Consider the following 18,805-nt stretch of genomic DNA (forward strand, 5'->3'; position numbering starts at 1 on the left):
TTACAAAGCTTGTCGCCACTTGCCAGTTCCTTACTGAAAGATTTCGGAAGCCGGTGCGATGCCGGCCAATCCGATCGCTAAGCTTTGAACACTTTTTAATCCAACATGACCCCCGTAACGTCATGATTACTGAAATAAAGTCAAAAGAATTTTCTCATAGTATTACATTTGGAAGTATGCAGGATTCGGATATCTACTATCCTCTTTTTAATTAGGTTTATAATTTTTAAAGGCAAACGAGGATGAGACCTACCGCCAACATAATTAATCTTACAGTTATCACATTACTTGCATTTACCGTAATCGTTTTCCTTCCCCAGCAATTCGGAGACACTATTTCATCTGCTGAAGGGCTCATTAGGTACCGGTATTTTGGCTATGCCGAATGCCTTCCGAAATGCTGGTTATTTAACAGCCACCATAGGTACAGTTATTATTGGTTTCATCTGCACTTACTGCATACATCAACTCGTCAAAGCAGAGTATGAGCTGTGCCGGCGGAAAAAGGTTCGTTACCAAATTGATAAACTCTGTTGATTCATTAGACCAAGTCTTTCCTACTAATATTGTGCTTATCTAGGTGCCAAGCATGAATTATCCCAGCGTTGCCGAGCATGCAATGATGGAGGGTCCTTCCTTCTTTCGAAAATTTGCGCCATACATTGGTAATATCGTGAACACTTTCCTGTTGATCTATCAATTGGGATGTTGCTGTGTCTATGTGGTGTTCGTAGCCTCAAACATAAAATCAGTGGTCGATTATTACTTAGACGAGCCTGTGGATGTACGATTGTGCATGCTAATCATACTTTTGCCACTGATTCTCATTAATTGGGTAAGTAGATAGCCGCGACTTCGTGTTGTATTTACAGTGAAAGCGGCTGCATATGTTATTCTAAATAATTTTAATTTATATTCTAAAGGTTCGCAATCTAAAATATCTGGCACCATTTTCAACAATTGCCAATGGCATTACAATGGTGTCATTCGGCATTATCTGCTATTATATTTTCCGGCAGTCTTTTTCTACCGAAGACAAAGTTGCTGTTGCGCCATTTGCAGGCTTTCCGCTCTTCTTTGGCACAGTTTTATTCGCTCTTGAAGCTATCGGTATCATATTACCGTTAGAGAATGAAATGAAAACCCCAAAGAATTTCGGCGGCAGTTGTGGTGTTCTAAACGTATCCATGATATTGATCGTGTTTCTCTATACAGGAATGGGTCTATTCGGCTATTTGAATTATGGTGCTGAAGTGGAGGGTTCCATTACGCTGAATCTGCCATCGAAGGATATGTAAGAAATTTTATGTGAAATATTTATAAATTGTAATGAAATGTTGCTTCTTATTAATAGCTTAGCCCAATGCGTTAAGGGAATGTTGGCTTTTGCGATTTACATTACACATGGTTTGGCCTGTTATGTAGCCATTGATATAACATGGAATGATTATGTCGCTGAGAAATTGGGTCCTCAACGTAGCAAACTATTCTGGGAATATGTGGTGCGAACCTTGTTGGTACTGGTTACATGTAAGTATTAAGTAACGCTGAGCACTAATAATATATTAGAACCATTCTGGTTGGCGGATATCCAATTTTATTCCCAAACATATTGTGGCTTTGGTTGAGAGTGTTCGGGGTTAAACCCCACGCTCGGGAGAAAAGACTTTAAAGAGATTTACAAGGTGTAATCGAAACAGTTGTCGTCTTGTCCGCCCTTAAGTATAAAGTTGTATAAATTTTTTTCGAAATATCAATGAATGGTAATTTATTTTGACGAAAAACTGGCCCTTTATCTCCTTCAGGGTAATGTGGAAAGGGCATGTTCATGCAGCTTTGGAGCTCTTATTCTACACCCCGAAGGCCTTAGGGAGTGTTATAGATCTTGATGGTTCTTTGCCGGATGCAGATCCGGTACGTTCCGGTAACAAGCACCATTAAGGTACTAGCCCGACCATCTCGGGAACGATTTGGTATGACAACATGAAACCTTCTAGGCCATACCGCCCATCCATAAGGAAATTGGGGTCGCCAGAGCCTCGGCTGTTAAAGAAACAGGATTCGCCACGGGTAGGTGAGGATGACAATTGGGTGGGAGAAGCTTTATATTGCGCTAGCAACCCCTTGAAATGGTTGCGCTGCACAACCCCTAGAATCAATTTGGTATTTTAGTCGCCTCTTACGGCAAGCATACCTGCCGCGGGTATATTCTAAGCCCCCTAACCCGCTGGGTAGGTAGGATTCTTTCTAAATGGTGATTGAATACTAACTACGGCGTTCTCTGATTGGGGGTTGATAAAAGAACTTCCCAACTTTTTATTTAAGTTGTTGGTAACATACTTCGTATAGTAAATTCAACCAATAAGCGGCACTACCCTGCAAAAATCGCGAGTACTCCATACATTCATGCATTCGCTATGGACCAAGCGAGTGCTGCAAAATTAACCACAATTCATACAAAAAATATGGCCCAATTAACATTGCGATGTCCTAGGACTGGACCATATACTCCAGCTCCGCATTACATCAGAGTAATCCGTGGAGTACCCACAGTACAATAAACATCGTGTAGTGATTACAATCGTTAAAAACGAGCAATGATCGGCTTACAATATGTTCGTGTAGAAACATGAGTTGGTCAATTGCTGCATTACAGTGGAGTATAATGGTAAGTACTCCAGTGGACCACATAAAAAAAAAAAAAAATAAATAAATGTGGACCACATGACCCAACGATTTTTGCAGGGTACAGCGCTGCAAAGCTGTCGATAGTGCCGCCATTCGATATTTACGATAATTTGAAAAATAGTATCGATAGTTTCCTATAGTATCATCCCTGCAAAAATTGCGAGTACTCCATGCATGCATGTATGGAGTACTCCCTATGGACCAAGCGAGTGCTCCAAAATTAACCACAATTCATACAAAAAATATGGTCCAATTAACATTGCGATGTCCTAGGACCGGACCATATACTCCAGCTCCGCATTACATCAGAGTAATCCATGGAGTACCCACAGTCCAATAAACATCGTGTAGTGATTACAATCGTTAAAAACGAGCAATGATCGGCTTACCACATGTTCGTGTAGAAACATGAGTTGGTCCATCGCTGCATTACAGTGGAGTAGAATGGTAAGTACTCCAGTGGACCACATGGTCCAACGATTTTTACAGGGATATTGTAAATTCCACACTTAGCAAAATGTGTTTAATATATACGTACATTGGGAAGAACCACCCCCAATTCAAATAAAAGATTTTCTTTAGTTTCACCACTTGAATAGTAATACCAGGGTCAAAAATATCACATATATATTTTGCTCCCGGCTAGATGTCAGGGGTCAAAGTTACGATTTTGAGATGGAGATAAAAACGAAAATCATTTTTTCACATCTGAAAGACAAAATCGATAATTCTATAGTAGACGATGTTATATAAACGTTTTAGTCCTGGACTTTCCTATTACGGTCTGAAATAATGAGGTTGGAAAAAATAGTTTATTTGATTTGTATGGAACACCTTATTAATAAAGGCACGGCTTATCGCTAACAGCTAAACAAGGTGAGGTTACTCGAAAGTTCGGAGTTTCAAACAAGTCGTTCCCGTGGAAATCGGGATCTTACTGGACTCATATCAAAAACCTTCGGGAGCGCTTTTGCGATAACAGCAGTGAAATATCCAAGGTATTAAGCTTGTAATTAACACATACCATTATTTAAATGTTGTCAATAAATTCCAATAAAAACTGGAAGAAAATATATTTTTTCCGGAAAAACTCACTATCGACAAAAACAAATCTATGGTTATTCAAAAATTAAGCTATCGCTATTGTAGGGAAACTTTTTGTATTTATAGAGCGAGTTACTTCAAGAACCGAATTGTTTAAACTTTCCTAAAATACAACAAAATTTCTCGAAAAGTCCTTTTAAATTAGAAATTTTAGCTATAGCCCCCGAAGCTCTCAAAAAACAGAGACGGTAATCAAACTAAGCGGCTGCTCCTTTTTCTTAAAGTAGGCTCCATTGGTGGGTCTGGGACACTTATTACAATACGATTTCCTTCATTTTTAAATTTTATTTTAGTTGCTGACAATATGTATGTATATTTAGAAAAATGTTTCTATTTTTTCTTATTTTCAGTTCTCTTAGCTGTTGCTATACCAAATTTGGAACTTTTCATTTCTCTCTTCGGTGCTCTATGCCTCTCCGCGCTCGGTTTGGCTTTTCCAGCACTTATTCAAATCTGTACACATTGGTATCATAGAGAAGGATTCGCAAAAATCTGGTTACTTTTCAGCAATTTCGCGCTCATTATCGTTGGCATACTTGGCCTTGTGATTGGCACATCTACCTCTCTTTCGGAGATCATTGCCACCTTCTTCTCAGATTGAATGCCGGTGCTATACTAATTATAGACATATAGTGCACAAATATACACAATAAATACATTTAACACAAACATTCTAAATGAATTCGTGATATTTTAAATTACTGTTTTAACAATAATAACTAATTTATTGCAAAGACAAGTAGTATTATTAGAAGAAGAAAATAAGAGGAAGAGTAAAAGATAGTTAAAATTGTAGAAATCATGTATAAGTGTAATTATAAGTACTGTATCTTTTTAAGGCAAAATGTTAAGTTGTTTTAAGTCAGTGAAGCTAAAATTTCTAAAAAAAAAACTTGTTTAAAAAAACGAAATATTTCTTTATGTTTGCAACTGTTATTATGTTAAAAAATCGTTAAAAATCATGACACATACATTTTTATAAGCAAACTTGTTGCCATTTTAAGTATGTCAATCGAATAGCTTGTAAATAATTATTTATATTTGTATTTATATAATGTTAAACTATCATTTTAAAATGTCAAAAAACGGTCAGATAGCCGAATAAAAATGTTGAGCGGATGTAGCAAAGTATGCTAAGTTATTTAACGTAAAATCCCAACACTTGAGTGGATCAAATATACTCAACGGAGCGTTCAGAAAATCATCAAGCAAGGATTGATCAACATTTGTGTTCGCTGAAAGCGTCCAATACCCTGCAAAAATCCGAGTACTCGATGCATGCATGTATGGAGTACTCGCTATGTACCAAGCGAGTGCTCCAAAATTAACCACAATTCATACAAAAAATATGGTCCAATTAACATTGCGAACTGGACCATACACTCCAGCTCAGCATTACATTAGAGTAATCCATGGATTACTCCAGTATGACACAAGTGGACCACATGATCCAACGATTTTTGCAGGGTAGCCATTATCCAGTGAGTTTTCTATAAGAATAACGCTCGATTCTCACGGGTATACTCTGAATCATTGGGAGACTTGAGAGGAAGAGCTCGTGATATTTTCGTACACATGAACTGTGATAGGTAGATGTCGCTGTTGTGTTTCAGCGAAAGGCCAAGCAGCGACATCTATTTTTGAAAAAGGCAGTTTTAAAGGCAGTGTTGCAAACTAAGGACAAGAAATTAACAAGTTATCTAGCCCACAAATTGAACCAGACTTCTATCTGGATTTACCTAGCTGAAATGGCAAAACAGGATTTTTGCGACCGAATAATGTTAATTCGGTACGTCTTGCGATTCACCATGCCAAATGATGTTAATTCGGTACGCCTTGCGATTTACCATCTCTGCAAAAATCGTTGGATCATGTGGTCCACTTGTGTCATACTGGAGTAATCCATGGATTACTCTGATGTAATGCTGAGCTGGAGTATATGGTCTAGTCCTAGGGCATCGCAATGTTAATTGGACCAAAGTTTTTTTATGAATTGTGTTTAATTTTGGAGCACTCGCTTGGTACATAGCGAGTACTCCGTACATGCATGCATCGTGTATTCGCGATTTTTGCAGGGATGTTTCCCCAAATGATGTTAATTCGGTACATCTTGCGATTCACCAATTCGGTTGAATTACTAACTTTTAAATAGCTAAATGTTTTTATATACGATATTTCCAATGTGCGTACCTTCGACACTCGCAAATATTAATTCATTATCTATAAAGTATGTTAACTATTGTTTATTTTAATATTTAATGTAAAAAATTATAATAAATAAGAAAAAAGAGAATACACAATAAATATACGAGTACAACAATCTTTTAAAGCAATTTTTTCATTATTGATCCAAACTGTAGTTTATTTCGCTATTAAAAAGCTGCAAAATGTTTTCCTACAAAATTGGTTTTCCGATCATCAAAGATATCCTACTTATCGGAGTTGCATTTTAAATTGCTTAAGCTTACGAGCAAAAAGTATACCTCTCGTGCATTGATTGGTACCGAGCGCTCTGTGAGCATTCTCTTTTTGGATTAACCGAAAGTTCACGACTCAAGAGGCGGGACAGCTAACATCAAAATACTTGAGAAACATTTTCTTAAACAGCATAATCGAATTCGGCATAAAACCTGTAGATCCGCTAAGCTATAGGAAGCATGAAAAAGCTGCATAGGTTCATTAGAACACACCTCTGCCTTAATCTCTTCAAATGCATAGTGTACAAGTACAAGTGTGTTGACTTATCTGTCAAGCATTCTGACAGGCACTCGCTGGATTCGGAATGACAGCGAATTCAAAATGGATACCATTACCGAATGCTCCGAATGATTGAAAAATTGAAAAAGTCGAGACGATTGGAAGACAAAAATGTTGTCGTTGAGACCAAAAATGCGACTCTAGACCTGAGATTTCCATCAGGTGAGCGAGGCTGTTTGTAGTTTTGACGTTTATCGCTTAGTGAACACACTTGGTATAGGTACACTATGTTCAAATGGTTATAATGAGCAGAAGTTTAATTTTGTCTACTTCCAAAAGAAACGCCAACAAAAATATCGTAATTTAAACAGGATGAAAAATACCACTAAAACAAATCTTTCGCACGATTTGAAAAATATATATGGGCAAATGCCAAAAACTTTTACTTTTTTGGATACTCAGGTTTTACACACGGGCAAATAACTTAAGGCCAGAAAAAAGTACAAAAACATTAAATCTGACCTTTTGACTATACGGTCTGATGATTTTAAAAATCAAAAAAGTTGATAGTAAATTTTTGCAGAACTTCGAAACGTAAACAACGTCGATTTTTACACTTTTTCAAGCGATTTTTTTTGTAATTTTTGCGATAAAATTTTGAGCCACGCTGAAACGCTATGAAATTTAAACTGAATGTTGTTTTTGAGACGGATATTCTAAAAGTATGAGCAAAATTAATGTGCCCCTCCAATACTTAAAACTATTATCAAGCAAAGTAGCGATACTTTTTTTTTTGTCATTTTCAATATTGACAGTTTTTTGCTTATAGCTTTTTGAGGCAACTGAGTATTGAAATTTGGATTATGCACGATAATAGCCTATTAGGGACTAAAAATACCTAGGGCTTCATATTCGATGTGCCCCTTTCAGTATTGAAGGTAGAGGCAGAAAAGTGGAAGCGCTTGGTTGCGTAAATTTTTTTCAGGAGCATGTTTTTTTGTGGGCACAGCTACAATTTTTCTTTTATCACTTCATTCCCGTTTTATTTAAAAGTAAATGAAAAGAAACACAAATTTTGTACAAAAATTTAGAAAAAAAAAATCAATTGACTTTGCTCTGTGTACAATATTAATGTTTTAATGAAGTTCTGTGCTTACATTACTTTTTTCATGTAATAGCCTTAAGATGTGGGAATATCGATATGACAACTAAATAAAATAAATGTAAGACGCGATAACCTCCGAAGAGATCTAAGGGCGAGCTTCTCTTCTAGTGCGTCGTGCTCCTCTTTTTTTACCTACAAATTGGCGGGATGGGACCTACTTGTTTTTATGCCGAATCCGAACGGCATCTGCAAGGCAGATGAGTTTTCACTGTTTAAGCCGCCTCCATTCCCATTTAGACGGCGGCGTCGAAATGCACATGCGCAGCCGTGCGCGGCGAGTGGAAAGGCGCCAGCGAAGAGGCGCATCAACAAGTTTCGAATAAACTAGTCAAGACAGTCAAGCACTATCACCATAGTGTACAAGTACAAGTGTGTTGACTTATCTGTCAAGCATTCTGACAGGCACTCGCTGGATTCGGAATGACAGCGAATTCAAAATGGATACCATTACCGAGTGCGCCGAATGATTAAAAAATTGAAAAAGTCGATACGATTGGTAGTCAAAAATGTTGTTGTTGAGACCAAAAATGCGACTCTAGACCTGAGATTTCCATCAGGTGAGCGAGGCTGTTTGTAGTTTTGACGTTTATCGCTTAGTGAACACACTTGGTATAGGTACACTATGACTATCACTCGGCAACCGCGGACGCGATCCCATTTTTCATATATGTATATTTAATACTTTGTGCATATATCTATATTCAATATTCTTAAGTTAATTCCATTTATTGTCGAAAGTCAAACTATGAAAAGTGAATATTAAAAATTAAAGAAATTTATAACGTTTTAAGAAAAACCCTAAATCTTGTATTTAATGAAGAGTGTAGCGAAGAGAGGCCAAGTTTGTCCATTCACTGAGAGCTTTGCATGGCAGAAATACACTCGGAGTGCTTGCCAAACACTGCCGAGGGGCGACCCCGCTTAAACAAATTTTCTTCTAATTGAAAAAACTTGTTTCTAAGATTTTTGATGTTGCTTTTCCCGGGGCGTGAACCCTGAATATTCGGTGTGGTGGGCGGAGTACGCTACCATCACACCACGGCGGCCGCTACAACTACATTAAGTTAAATGTCTTTAAAATAGCTTTTGTTTGATATCCATATTGCAGGTAAAAAAATATTTGACGGTTATCCGGATTCATATTTTTGCCGATATCTCTAAAACCGGGTTTCGGGTCTCAACAAAATTTTGCCTAAATATACCCCACATAGATATGTATATCCTGATAGAATTTCAACACAATCGGTTAAGAAGTGTTTAAATAAGTAAACAAATTTAAGGTTTTCCGGGTTTATATTTTTATCAATATATCCAAAACCGGATTTCGGGTATTAAAACTTTTTTACCTAAACATACTTCGCTCACATATCTATATGTTTCTAAAGTTTCAAAAGAATCGGTAGAAAGGTGTTAAAATAATTGTGTTGCAAACTTTGCAGTAAAAAATATTTGGCGGTTATTCGGTTTTATATTTTGACCGATATCTACAAAACCGGGTCTCGTGTATCAAAAAAATGTACATAGCTAACAGCTGCATATATCTCCATATTCTGGTAAAATTTCGATATAATCGGAACAGAAGTGTTGAAATAAATGTACATTTAACATTGCGTCCTCAATTTATATATATTTTGCTCCATCTTTTGACTATATCTTTTTGAGGCATTATTTAAGACGAGTAACGGCGATGCACTATAGCTCCAATTTACCCCTCAATGTTCCTAAAGCTGGAGACATTGGTGCTTTATCGGTAACCTTATCGGTAACATTATAACAGCTGATTCGACCTATTTTATGAGAATCAATGCAATCGATTATTGGTGCCGCTAAGGTCGTAACCGTATCTTAGCCAACCAATTGGGTTTTGGTTTACCGTCGTAACGATAAACAGCTGATTACGTTAGGGATACGGATACAGCGATACGACATACGGCACCAATGACTCCCGCTTAACAAAAAGATATTTGCGCGCTACCATGTTTCAGAAAAAAATTTTTTTCTACAAAGAAACCAAAGTTTGGCGGATTTCCCCATATTCATTCAGAATTCTTACACAAAGAATAAGGACTGTCGTAATTAATATCTTAATTAATTGATTCGTTTTGTTGCGTTGATTTTCCGACAGGGCCGGTAATTGATGTGTATCGGAACGATTTTCCGTCATTCTTGTCAAATTTTTAGGACGAGCTTCTCATCCAATTTGCGTAGTGCTCCTCTTTTAATTTTCCTGCAAATTATCGGGACGGGACCTAAATGTTTTACGCCGACTTCTGCGGGGCAGATGACTTTTCACTGAGAAGCTTTTCATAGAAGAAATACACTTGGAGTGTTTGCCAAATCACTTCCGAGAGGTGACCCCGATAAGAAAAACTTCTCTCTAATTGAAAAAACTTGTTTCTAAGCTTTTCATGTTCCTTTGCCCGGGAGTTAAACCCAGGACCCCACCTAGGAAAGCGGAGCACGCTACCACCACACCGCGGCGACCGCGATATGTGAAAAGAAGAAAAAGTTTGAATAATGCCCTATTTCAGAATTCGGTTGAAGAATTGTTTTCATAAACACCGCAGCTAATTTCAAAATGCATTGAATTTGAGCTCAGATGGGGATTTTTGAAACAAAGTCTAAGATAGGCGTTCTCCAACCGACTTCCAAAATAGGGCGTTTTTTAAACAAGTTCTGAAGTAAGGCTTTATTCAACCATTTTCTGAGGTAGGGCGTTTGAGAAACGGCAGCCGAGATAGGGTGATATTCTACTCAGCAATCGAAAAAACGAAATACGTATTATATGAATTTAGGTTATAAAACGCTATTTGATCCGTCTAAGTATGGGCAGAATTCCATTCAACAAAACTCTGTCCATGGAGCAAGAACTTAAAGGATATCTTGATCCTATCTGAATCCACCTTTAGAGCAAAATTTGTATAACGCAACGAGTAATTTGTTATCGTGTGAACCAAAATTCTTATCATATAAGAGCATTCATTCACTTCAGTGAGTGACAGTCAACCTGAATGTCCTTATGAAATTTTTGATTTTATATGGTAGTGACTGTGTATCAGAGCTGTAAAACTGTGCAATCATTTGAAATTTTAAATAATTGATTTAAGAATGCTTGCTCTTCAATCATTCATTCCTTGTTAAGATTAGATTAGATTAGATTATTTATTTATTACGGCCAGAAGCCTAATTCGTAAATTTGAAAATATTACAGTTTTTATCTTATAGCTAAGGTTTTACAATATTCATATAATTTTGTTTTAAATACTGTTATTTGGTTGCAACTTTTTATATCCATAGGCAGATCATTGTAACTTTTCAGACCCTTGTAGAAAATGTTCTGTTGATCAATTTCAGTTCTAAAAAACGGCCATTTGAAATTACGTTTGCTCCTCGTATTTATGTTGTGAGTTTGCTCAACTAATGCTATATTTTTATTTAAATACTCAGGTACATTTCCATGTTTGATATTAAATATGAATTTCATGGAGTGGAAAAAAATCTTTTGTTTCACACTTAACCAGTCTAAAGTCTTCAACATGTCAGCCGTTCGCGTATCTCTAGGTTTCTGAAGAATAAATCTCATGCATCTATTTTGAAGCTTTTGGAGCTTGTCTACTTCTTTATCCGATATTATGAATAGAATGGACGGGCAGTACACGAAGTGCGGTTCTATAACTGATTTATATAAGATTATTTTGAACTTTTTTTGAATGAATTTAGTTGTTCTCTGCATCACTCCTATTTTATTAGCAACTTTTTTAATTGTATAATTTATATGATCTTCAAATTTGAGTTTATTATCAATTATTATTTCTAAGTATTTTATACTGTTAACTCTTTGTATGATTTCATCATTTATTTTTAGCTCGGCTATATCCTCCTCATTGATATTCCTCCTTGTTATTATCATATATTTAGTTTTATTTATGTTTAGTTTCAGTCTATTACCAAACAACCATTTATACAAGTTATTTATTTCATGTTGCATTTTGGCAAATGCAGTATTAATATTATTTTCACTTATCATAATTAATGCATCATCCGCAAAAAGTCTAATTTCCCAACCTTCGATAGCATTGACTATGTCATTTATGTATATAAGAAATAATATAGGTGCCAATACTGAGCCTTGAGGTACCTTTATTTCATCCGACGTCACAGCATTTATAACTGTTTTCTGCTTTCTCTGCTTCAAATAGTTGCGGAACCATTTAAGTTCAATATCAGTTATGCCAATCCGTTGCATTTTTTTATTAATGTCTCTCTATCCACCGTTTCAAAAGCTCTTTTGAGGTCAAGGAAAACTGAAACCACTACTTTTTTGTTGTTTAGCTCTTCTTTCCAATCAGATATCACAGTAAATCCTGACTGTTGGTAGACTAGTATATTATTTAATTCAAGATGATTCACCAACTGATTCTTAACAACGACTTCGATAATGTTAGCATCACTTGGCAGGGTATTTATGGGTCTAAGTTCTTCAGGTTGCGTTGTCTTTTTAACTTTTTCCACAGGTATTATTGTTGACGTTTTCCACATTTCAGGTACCACACCATCTTCTAAGCTGTTATTGATTATTTGAGCATAGAAATATCCGGTATACGATATACAATCTTTTAGTACACCTTCGGATAGCAGTTTTCTTCCACCTATTTTATATTTAAAGTCTGTTCGGATATAAATAACATCATCGGTGGTAATTTCAGCAAACTTTAATTTTGAATGGATTTGTGTATACTCTAGTGCTACTTGACAGGTTTCGATGTTATTATTAATTTCAATCACACTGTTTACAAAAAATCTATTTAGACCATTCGCCAGATCGGTTTCGTTTTCAACCAGTATGCCATCCAGTATCACCTTGTTTATCACTTAGTTATCTTTAGTTTGGTTAACCGTTTGTTTGAGATATTTCCACATTTCTTTAGCATTATATTCATTCAAAATGATTTTATTCTCCATATACTTTATTTTTTTTAATTTGACTAATTTTTTGTATGACCTATTTATATTTTTATATTCATCCCACTCTCCAGTTTGCAACGCACGCGTGTGCATATTGTATTTATATTTATTCATTTGTGCCAATTCTCTGTCATACCATTTATTCATTAACTTGATATGTACTTCTATCTCGTAGGTTAAACTTTCCATGGCCTGAATCATTATATTATTTATTAATTCGATTTTTACATCAATTGATAAGTTTATAGTAAAGTTGAAGTTAAATGATCTAAGGATGCTTATTAAAATATCACTATTATATTTGTCCCATGCTATGATTTTCTTGGTCAGTCTCATCTTGTATACTTTGGACGTTTTAATATTAAATTTTAGAGTTTCATGATCAGATATTTTGTATTCCTGCAAATTATTACAGAGAATTTCATCCGAGTTTGAAAATAATAAATCAATTTTCGATTCACTTGTATCTGTGATTCGCGTATTAAATTCTATTTTTTGGCTCATCCCCATCACAGCAAATATCTCATTTAATTTAGTACTATATGTTGAAATGCAGTTCATGTTAATATTAAAATCACCGACTACTATATTATGGTTACTTTTTTCATATTTATCAATTAGAATTTCATTTGGGTATTCAACAAAAGTTGCATCACTAGTGCTCGGCGAGTGGTACAGAACTCCAAGGAGGAATTTGGCTTAAAAGTTAGCCCATTCTTCATTCAGTAGTGGAAAAAGAGAATGCACTCATGAACTAATTCGAAGAAAGAATGAAGTAATTGAATGAAACACACAAATTTTTCAACACAGAATAAACATTAAAATTAATGCAGCCTTTGCTGAGTGTGCACACGCTGTTCTAGTACCAATCAATTATGAAAAATGTCGTACATGCACAAAACCCGCTCAAATATCACTTTAATTAAAGCCACTTCAAAATATCTACACAAAAATTTAGTTATTGTCCGTAATTACCAGTTTTTTCGATAAATAAATGGTAATACTTAAAGCACAAAGAAGTTAACTGGAAAAGTAGGTAGGTAGGTTAAACTGGCCGGTCCATGAGGACCTCACATAGACTGATTGAGTCCGTAGTGTTACCAGAAGTTTGTTTTAACGACCAAACTGAAAAACCCTATCAAAAACCAGGACCTATGTTATAAAATAACTCCGTCCTCTTGGTAATTACTAGAAGCTTCCTAGGACTTAAGCCACTTGCTGCTTCTAGATCTGACAGCTGTATCACTACTAATAGCTGGAGTCTTAGCCTGGCAAGTGCAGGCCACGAGCACAAAATGTGCTCTATCGTTTCCTCCTCCAACCCGCACTTCCTACATCTGCTATCACTGACAAAGCCTAATTTAAAGGAATGTGACGCCAGAAGGCAGTGTCCAGTCAGAATACCCGTCATGAGTCTACAGTCCTCTCTTTTTAATTATAGGAGCAACTGTGTTAGTCTAAGGTTTTAAGACCTAACTGGAAAGGTATTCTTATTGAAATTTTCCTAAAAATTTAATAATAAAAAAAGCAAATGACAAAGATTTCAACATCCCTGTTCTGAAAATTGTCATCGTTCTTAATATGTGTTGCCAATGTGCCATATAAAAGGCTTGCATGAAAAAGTACTAATCTACAATTGAAAGTTATATATTATAAAAGCTCTTAAGTTCCTTCATATATTCTTCCTAGCGGGTTATGGTCAAATAGTGTATCTATACTGGTTTGTCAGTTTGCAAATTGCAATAGCAATATACTATTTTTCTCTATTTTCTAAGAAAATATTCATCTAAATACAATAGCTTGTAATTACAGGCATTTAAAGTAGGCTCTATAGGTAGTTGCAGCTTTTTTGATAGCAAAGAAAATTAACTTTGAATACAAATCTGCTCAGGTAAGATAGAATTCAACCTACAAATGCAAATAGGCAGAGAGACTAATAGTCCTTCTCAATCACTCGGGTTCTATATTTATATTCCGTCAAACACTGCCAAAACATCAGCTGTAAACAACTGTAGTCCAATGGAGCTAGCAATCTCTTTGTGGGGAGGGAAATTAATAACCTCTGAAGAGTTTCTACCAATTAAACATTTTTTTTTGTGGCACATATGAAGGAAAACTTGGAAGGTGACTCAGGTGAATAGAAAAAGTCTGAATCGCTGTAGCACGATGCCATGGAATTAGATATATATTTATCGAAATTCTCGGAATTAGGAAGCTCCAACGAAATCGCCGATAGGCCTATGTACTTTGATGTATTTAAATTTAAATGACTTAAATTCGATTATCTGTTTTTGTTATATTATCGACAAAAAATATCCACAATTTACTCTATTTTGTCAATGCGCAATGTGTTCACTTACAAAATCCATTTTACTATATATTATATTTTACCATTCAATAACACTCACACTTTGGCTTTGAGTTAAAGTATTTTAAGCCATTCAGGAATGGAGATTTATAATATGCAACCAAAAAATCACAATTTTTTAAAAGAATGCTGAGAGAATGCATACTCAATTTTTTAATCTTTTTACAGCTCTGCTGTGTATGTGAGTGACTGAGACGCAAAGAAAGTGTCACGGCGTCACACATAATCTGCTCCTTAGTCATTATTTGTGTCAGATCTGGCAGCACGCTTATCTTAGTTTTATAGCACAAAAAACCGAACACATTAAAGCAGTCAACTTTTATAAACAAATACTTTTTACTTTGGTAAATAATTTGCTGAAAAAATGGAGAATTTGCGCTCGGATGCCATGCTGATGGAAATTTTGCAGGAACGTAAATCAATAACTGGATTCCTGGATGCAGTTTTTGGGTTTCTAAGAAGAAAGTATGTATTTCCTTCATCATTGTTTACCAACAGATTTTCAACGGAGTTTTCAGTACTGACTTTTACCATATTAAAAAAGACCCAAATGAAAAAATTGGATTCGCTAAAGGTTTAAGGGAAAAAATTCTATTCGAAGCAATGCAACGTTACGATCCGTATTGTGCGTTAAATAATTTGATTCCCGCAAGTGCCGAAAGTCAGGAGGTATACGTACCTCCTGCGGTGAGCGAAGTGGAAGTGGAAACTGGCGATATGGATATGAGACATCTGAGCGGTGACGAGGATGCAGCTGCGCTACAAAATACTAATGATTTAGTAACAAGAAATACAAACGAAAAATCCGATAACATTTTCTTAGCGCAAGAATATAAAAACGGAGCATGTTTCCCAAACTACTGCTGGTCACAAACTTTGCAAGAAGTCGAACTCCATGTGAAATTACCGTTTAATTTGAGGAAATCTGACAAGCTTTGCATTGAAATAAAGCCAGAGCAAATAACAGTGCGAAGCCGAAATGATCCCAGCAATGTTGTTGTGAGTGGTAAAATTGAATATCGGTACAAGCACAATGATGCGGTATGGACAATATCAGAAGGAAAACTATTAATTAGTTTGGGTAAGTACGGAACTCTTGGAGGAATATGATAAATCACAAACATACATAATTTTAGATAAAAGTTCAGAAATATGGTGGGAAAGATTCTTTACTACGGAGAATTCAATAGATGTAAGAAAGATTGATGTTGAACGTTATATTGACGAATTGCCAGATGATACACAAGCTGAAATACGCAAATTACGCGTACAACAAATGGAACAAGACGGCTTGAATGAAGAACATACCTGCACAGTTAGCGCAAATGAAACCATGGAACGACTACGCTCAGCATGGGATGCTGAGGGATCACCATTCAAAGGACAGCCATTTGATCCATCTATGGTTAAGTTTAGTTAAGTCTAGTTAGGTTTTATTATTATATATTAGTGAAGAAGTATAAATATTATTATGACCTTAAACATATTATTAAAATATTTTTTATATATGCACTAGTAGAAGTTGTTTGATTATTGATTTATAGTTTAAGATGGCTCAAATCTACTATCGGTTTTAGTTTTTCAACTCTTGCTTTTTGCGTTGATATTGGTTATATTGATATGCAACATCAGTGCGATCGGTCGACCAAGCAAGCCACATATACGCAGTTAAAAGTAAAGCTAATAGGAACCTGTCAATTGTCATCAGATTCGTTGCCCATAAAATAACGCTCAAACCAACAAAAGAAGGATGACGCACGTGACTATACAAATTGCGCAACCTAAAAGATTTGTAAGCAATTGGTTGTGCGTAATCCTTCATATCATAGTATGCCTATAATAAAAAACATAAATGTATTTACAAAATAAATAGCATATTTTTATTGCACTTACTTGCTTTACTCCCAATATTTCCGGTAAATCCATTATAAGACTACCTCCATATATAATCAACCAAGCAAATGTGTGTATTAATGAAAACGTCCACCATAATACATTACTTGATGCTACATCCACTTGCCAAAGCACTATTGATTGCGCGGGCAACCAATTTCGCATAAGGTGCTGTATACAAAAATTTCAAACAAACATGTATCTATTAATACCAACAACAAAACCAAAATATAAACTAACAATAGCTATTGCGCACATGTAAACTTAACGATGACGTAAGACAATAAATAGAACGCTCTGCTGCTGCCAAACCTATCTTCTCTATAATGCCCTTGACGAATTCAGATTTCATACAGCTATGTTGCAAAATGAATCCAATAACATAGAGGGTGTCAAATAACATTGGACCATAGGATGTCTCCAAGCGTGACTTGTTGTCCAGCAAATTGAATACCCAAGTGTATATCTTGGGCACATTCCGCGGACGCGACAAGAAAAACATCAATGAACCGACCACATAAAATGTATAAACAAAAGCACTTAAAGATATTAGAAGGACAAGTAACTGTTTTAAAGATGCCATGGAACTTTTTAAAATAAATTCGACCACTGATTTTTGGTAATTATTCAGTCTCTAAACCAAATAAATGTAAACAGAAAACAAGCTATTTCGATTTCAAAGAGTGGTGTTAAATAAAGGTCGATTACACGATTTGAAAGAGATGCCGTTTAATTTTATTTACCAACGTCTTTATCAGGTAACATTTTGAAACCGCTGCGAAAGTGGGCTGCTACAGGGCCAATTAATGGTGACTTATAACCATAAAGCCATAACCATATAAAACAGCCGATCGAACCTACCTTATGGGCATCAATGTAATCGATTAATGGTGCCATACCATAACGCTAACGCCATAACCATACCATAGCCAACCAATTGGTTTTTAGTTTCTCGCCATATCCATAACCTAAAAATATTTGAGTTGGTGAATTTAATAATTTTTGTAAGTTTTATTCATTGTTTTGGATACGTTATGACTAAGATACTTATTTTTTATGTAATATGTTTGTAATTTTTTGCGTTTTCATCATTTTTAAGAAATTTTCCCGAGTTTTAGGTTAAGGCACCATTAATCAATCACATTGGAGATGGTTGAGAATATGGGTATGGTTACGACTATGGCGTTAGGGTTAAGGAAGTTTAATTCACACTTAAAATACAGCTGCTATGTCTAAATCGTCAATAGATAATCTAGGCGTTGCATATGTTCCATCCGTGAGAACAAGACTATTTTCTGTAAAATTTTCGTGCTTCTCTTTTATTTTGGGCCTCCAATTTTTCTATGAAAAAAAGCGCACCTCTAAAATTTGTTTATAATTACCGATTATCGAAGGGAAAATTTTATATGGGAAATTTAACGATTAGGAGTTGAGTGCGAAAATGAAGATAATCTCGCTATGTGTAAACAAGGTTATAGCGTTAAGCAAAGGTTGTTTTGGTTTCTTGAAGCGAAATCGCTAAAGGTTCATGCACATTATACGACGCGACATGTAGCGACAAAATATTCATTGCATGTATTCTTATGGAGCCATGCACGCGTAGCTACAGTCGTACGACACGACCAAGTTGACCAAATATGCCGCGAATATTTTGTCGAAACGTGTCGCTACATGTCGCGTCGTATAATGTTTATGAACCTTAATCCGAAATTGGTGAGTACGTGTGAACTTTCTTCCCCTTTTAATTTTGCTAACAGGTTTTGCTCGGAGACCGCCGTGGTGTGATGGTAGCGTGCTCCGCCTACCACACCGAAGATCCTTGGTTCACCCCCGGGCTAAGCAACATCAAAATTTTAGAGACAAGTTTTTTCAATTAAAAGAAAATTTGTCTAACAGGGTCGCCCCTCAACAGCATTTGGCAAGTA

General features: G+C 35.8%; 3 protein-coding genes across 5 annotated transcripts in view; 2 read left to right on the forward strand and 1 right to left on the reverse strand.

Moving 5' to 3' along the window:
• Window positions 1-6,121, forward strand: part of LOC137253432 (proton-coupled amino acid transporter-like protein CG1139) — a 78,526-nt gene extending 72,405 nt beyond the window's left edge. For all 3 annotated transcript variants that reach the window (XM_067790342.1, XM_067790341.1, XM_067790343.1), the window contains exons 3-7: window positions 321-507; window positions 581-835; window positions 924-1,294; window positions 1,355-1,530; window positions 4,143-6,121. In XM_067790342.1, the coding sequence (XP_067646443.1) occupies window positions 321-507; window positions 581-835; window positions 924-1,294; window positions 1,355-1,530; window positions 4,143-4,393 (1,240 nt within the window). In that variant the 3' untranslated portion in view covers window positions 4,394-6,121. The remainder of the gene's footprint in view (window positions 1-320; window positions 508-580; window positions 836-923; window positions 1,295-1,354; window positions 1,531-4,142) is intronic.
• Window positions 6,122-15,290: 9,169 nt separating this feature from the next.
• On the forward strand, window positions 15,291-16,666 carry LOC137251792 (nudC domain-containing protein 3). The gene is made up of 3 exons (XM_067786654.1): window positions 15,291-15,452; window positions 15,506-16,068; window positions 16,124-16,666. Exons 1-3 carry the CDS (start codon window positions 15,352-15,354, stop codon window positions 16,405-16,407), a joined length of 948 nt encoding a protein of 315 aa, XP_067642755.1. The 5' UTR covers window positions 15,291-15,351; the 3' UTR covers window positions 16,408-16,666.
• LOC137251793 (nurim homolog) lies at window positions 16,394-17,591 on the reverse strand. The gene is made up of 3 exons (XM_067786655.1): window positions 17,137-17,591; window positions 16,881-17,051; window positions 16,394-16,821 (listed from the first exon to the last, which is right to left on the reverse strand). The coding sequence occupies exons 1-3, from the start codon at window positions 17,461-17,463 to the stop codon at window positions 16,561-16,563; spliced, it is 759 nt and encodes a 252-aa protein (XP_067642756.1). The 5' UTR covers window positions 17,464-17,591; the 3' UTR covers window positions 16,394-16,560.
• Between the last annotated feature and the right edge of the window lie 1,214 nt (window positions 17,592-18,805).

Source organism: Eurosta solidaginis, chromosome 5, assembly GCF_040869045.1.
Source record: "Eurosta solidaginis isolate ZX-2024a chromosome 5, ASM4086904v1, whole genome shotgun sequence".
Classification (NCBI taxonomy): domain Eukaryota; kingdom Metazoa; phylum Arthropoda; class Insecta; order Diptera; family Tephritidae; genus Eurosta; species Eurosta solidaginis.